Source organism: Otolemur garnettii, unplaced genomic scaffold (assembly GCF_000181295.1).
Source record: "Otolemur garnettii isolate 467f Iridium unplaced genomic scaffold, OtoGar3 scaffold00023, whole genome shotgun sequence".
Lineage (NCBI taxonomy): Eukaryota > Metazoa > Chordata > Mammalia > Primates > Galagidae > Otolemur > Otolemur garnettii.
Window position 1 is genome coordinate 6,946,132 of NW_003852418.1, and position 3,847 is coordinate 6,949,978.

The 3,847-nt window shown below is 51.0% G+C and overlaps 2 protein-coding genes across 4 annotated transcripts in view; one reads left to right on the forward strand and one right to left on the reverse strand.

Moving 5' to 3' along the window:
* Positions 1-2,251, forward strand: part of PKIG (cAMP-dependent protein kinase inhibitor gamma) — a 97,201-nt gene extending 94,950 nt beyond the window's left edge. For all 3 annotated transcript variants that reach the window (XM_003787620.2, XM_023511966.1, XM_023511965.1), the window contains one exon: positions 1,486-2,251. In XM_003787620.2, coding sequence (XP_003787668.1) covers positions 1,486-1,565 — 80 coding nt within the window. In that variant the 3' untranslated portion in view covers positions 1,566-2,251. The remainder of the gene's footprint in view (positions 1-1,485) is intronic.
* A 499-nt stretch (positions 2,252-2,750) lies between these two features.
* The window catches only part of ADA (adenosine deaminase), a 33,253-nt gene continuing 32,156 nt past the window's right edge, over positions 2,751-3,847 (reverse strand). The window contains exons 11-12 of the mRNA XM_012803804.2: positions 3,525-3,627; positions 2,751-3,074 (exon numbers count right to left, since the gene is read on the reverse strand). Of these exons, the coding sequence (XP_012659258.1) occupies positions 3,061-3,074; positions 3,525-3,627 (117 nt within the window). The 3' untranslated portion in view covers positions 2,751-3,060. The remainder of the gene's footprint in view (positions 3,075-3,524; positions 3,628-3,847) is intronic.

A 3,847-nucleotide genomic window follows, 5' to 3' on the forward strand; every position in this document is an offset into this window, starting at 1 on the left:
AAAGAAAGAAAGAAACACAGCAGGAAAGGCATGAAGAGGTGTGAGTGCCCTGCTCAGCTGTGTGGAACGTTTTCCAATCATACTCTTACCTGGCCCCGAGGGAGTCTCAAGGGTGGGGGGTAGAGAGGAACCTCCCTGTACTTGAGGTTCTTCTCCCTGGTCAAGGAAGAGCCAGGATGGCACAGAGGAAGCATTCCCAGTGGCTGAGCCATTCCCACATGCCAAATGACCACATTCAAGCCCTACACTCCTTCATGGCCTGGGCAGGGTTGTCACCATCCTCCTTTATAGATCAGGAAACAAAGGCTCACAGAGGCTAAATCACTGGCCCAAGGCCCTGCAGCAAGGGAATAGCAGAACAGAGATCACTGGGGAATTTAAAGACATCCTTCCTGCTCCTTGCAGGAGGAGGCTCAAGGACAGATAGTGCATCTTGAGGTAGAAATGGTGCCTGAAGAGTAGCCTTGTTGGTCAGACTTCTGGAGAGCAAACGTCTTTTGGCACCAAGCCTGTGCTAAGGCCCCATCCCGGGAGGCAGGCTAGGAGTGGGCAGGCACGGAGGTCAGCACAGACCTGAGGGCCTGACATCTGAGTTGTGCTTTCACCACTCACCACCACTACTGCCCATTGCATAAGCTCACTGCTCACCCTACCAGGACTTCCAGCAGGATGGGGGTGGGAAGGGGGTGGAAGCTGCCGGCAACGGGCTGGCTCACACTCTGCACACACACAGCCCACGGTATACTGTCATCACCCACTGTCCTGAAACAGGCCACATCCTGGCACTCCCTATGCCGGCCTGCTTCTGTGCCATTTACTATCTTAGAAGAACAGCTGCCATTTGCTGAGCACCGGTGACACACTTAGGGGCTTAACATTTGCCCCCTCTCTCTGGTGAACCTGCACAAATAATATTGCCCTTCAACCGCCCTTCACCTGATGCTTTTACCATCCAGTCTTGGCCTTTCATTCACTTTTTATTTTTCACTCTTTTCCCTGGGGTAGAGTGCAGCTGACCACAGAAACTGCAACCTTGAACCCTTAGGCTCAAGTGATAGTCTTCCTGCCTCAGCCTCCCAAATAGCTAAGACTACAGGCGCCTGCCCATGCCTGGCTAATTTTTCTATTTTTTGTAGAGACAGGATCTCACTCTTCCTCAGGCTGGTCTGGAGCTCCTGAGCTCAAGCAATCCTGGGTTGGCCTCCCAAAGTGCTAGGATTACAGGCGTGAGCTACTGCATCTAGCCCTTTAATTGACTTTTAATTATACTAGTAACACCACATGCATTTCCAATGTAAAAATTAAAATTATTACAGTCCAGGCTAAAGTTCCCCTTGGCCACCACCACTCCTTATCCAGCTCCAGTCCTGCTCCCCAGGGTTTATCCAGTGGTATCACTCTGGCTGGGCCCTTCCAGCCCTGCTTCTTTGTTTTACGTTTGTGTATACACGCCCAAGAAAAACCGTCTCTTTCTCTCCTCTCCAGAAGGGCAGGCGGAGGCAAACACTCCAGACAAGAAGGCTAGCAACCAGCCCCAGAGCAGCGATGGCACCACCTCGTCTTGAGACTGATTTGTCCAAGGAGGCTAGAAGAGAGACCTGCTCTCCTCTCCTGGAAGGGGAACCCTGGCACTGGCCTGGCAGCCTCTTCTATGAGCCCCGTGTCCCAGGCAAGCCAGGCCAGACTGAGAGGGCACCCCACAGGCCACTGTGGCCCCCGCTCTGGGAAAGCCCTCTGCCCACAACCCCAGGATCCACATCCCCACCACCATTGCTATGCCCAGGAACACTTTCAAGTCACTGTAACCACAGGATGTTATTTATTCAGCTGGCGCTGAGAGTCCTCGCAGGGCCCTACGTCCCAGGGTGAGCAGCCCCTGCAGGAACACTCCTTTTGTCTGCCTGGGCAGGGACCATGTCCCAACACTGACCCCTCCTGTCCAGTCCCAACCTTCTGGGTCAAGACCTTCTTATCCCTTTTTTAAAAAACACTTTTAAACTTTTTAAAAACTTTAAACATTTTTTCAGCAGAGAAGGAAGAGAGTTGACAATCAATTTACATTTTTTTTAAGCCATTTTAAGCTAAACTCTCACCATCTACATGGGCAGCTCTGAGGTTCCCTCATGGAGCTTCACAGATCCAATTTTAGGGAAGAGATTTTGGCTCAAAACTATCTGACCAATTCTTTGCCCTTTCTACCAAGATAACTGATACCTAGGACCCAGGAAATAAATGCTGATGATCTATGTGACTGGTTTATTTCTCCTATAAACAGCAAAAGAAGGGGTTGGGCCTTGCTTTCTCCAAGTCCACACTGAACTGGACTTGCCCCAGGCTTCCACAGAACGAGACACTGAGAAGACACAGGTGTCCACAGAGGCCAGCACCACTCCTATGCCCAGTGTCTCATGAGTCCTTGTCCATTTCACCCTCTCTCTCCCCCGAGCCCACAGCTTCAGAAACTCCAAAGGAAGCTTTTCCCCTTAACACCTCGAGTAGGCAGGGCTTAGACTTCAGGGAGCTTTTAAGTAGCAACCCTTGCAGAGAACTCTAACTTCTTCTGGAGGGAAGATAGGCTATGGGTCCTCTCTTAGCCTACAGCATGAGAAGCTCTGGCTTCCCATTCACAGCCTCCTCTGGGCTCTCAAGACCCTGCTGATGACAGGCTGGCCACGTCTGGGAGCTCTAGGTCTCCTATTCTCAGCCCACCCAAGACCACAGCACCACACACCATCTGCTACATGACATGATACCAGCTATGAACTTCTTTATTGATCACTGAATTTTCAGTACAAATCACCATAGAAGGAGGGTTTCAGATTCAACCACACCCACCAGTGAGGGCCCTGGTCCCTAAGAAGGGGACAAAATCAAGAGTGCAGATGTGGCCATACCAAGGTATATATGTGTACAGAATCAGGCACAGAGGCTTCAAGAGCATTAGTAGTTGAGTATTGAAATCAGTCTTCTTGGAAGGAATAAATGTAAGAGTATTGGTTGACCCCACAGAGCTGTGAAGACTCCACAGGGTAAAGGCTCAGATAGTTGGCCGTGGCATCCTCAGGGGTGCTTCCCTGCACATCAGATCAGAGAAGAAGAAGGATCAGGCAACTCAGAGTGCCCGGGATGTTGCAAAAATCACAGAGCACCAGAACCAGATAGGGATTTCTACAAACAGACTAAGGCTTAGAGCAAGGACATGCCTTGCCATGGCCATACAGGAAGAAAGCAGAACAGACCAGGGCCCAACTCCTTGCCCTTAGTGCAGCCATGGGGATGCCCCAAACCCGAGAGTTTGGGGACTTGAGATCGTTTCCCCCTCAGACCAGCCTCTCAAGATAGCAGCTGTAGAGAATGTGAGCCAATCTAGTGAGTGGCTATTCCCAGCCAGGGACTACTACCCAAGGAGTCATCACACATTCTTGGTGCTACCCGAGAGAAGAAGGACATTTTGCTAGAAGTCCTACAGAAAGCCAGGTTGGAACTAGCAGTGCAACAGCTCAGGAACCAAGACAGGAACATACCTGCTGTAGCTGAAGATGGCATCCCATAGGCTTTATAGAGCAGATTGAGAAGATCTCTCTTCTCATCTTCTGGGAGGAAACTCGACTTTGCCGCATTAATGTTCTGGGAGGGCCAGGATGGTAGACAACATGGAACCAGAGAGCAAGGACGGGAGCCCTTGGCAATCTAGTGATAATCTATCCCCCTCACTGAACACAGCAGGTGGCTCGGCGCCTATAGCTCAACCGGCTAAGGCGTCAGCCACATACACCTAAGGTGGCGGGTTCGAATCCCCAGCCCGGACCCGCCAAACAACAATGACGGCTGCAACCAAAAAATAGCC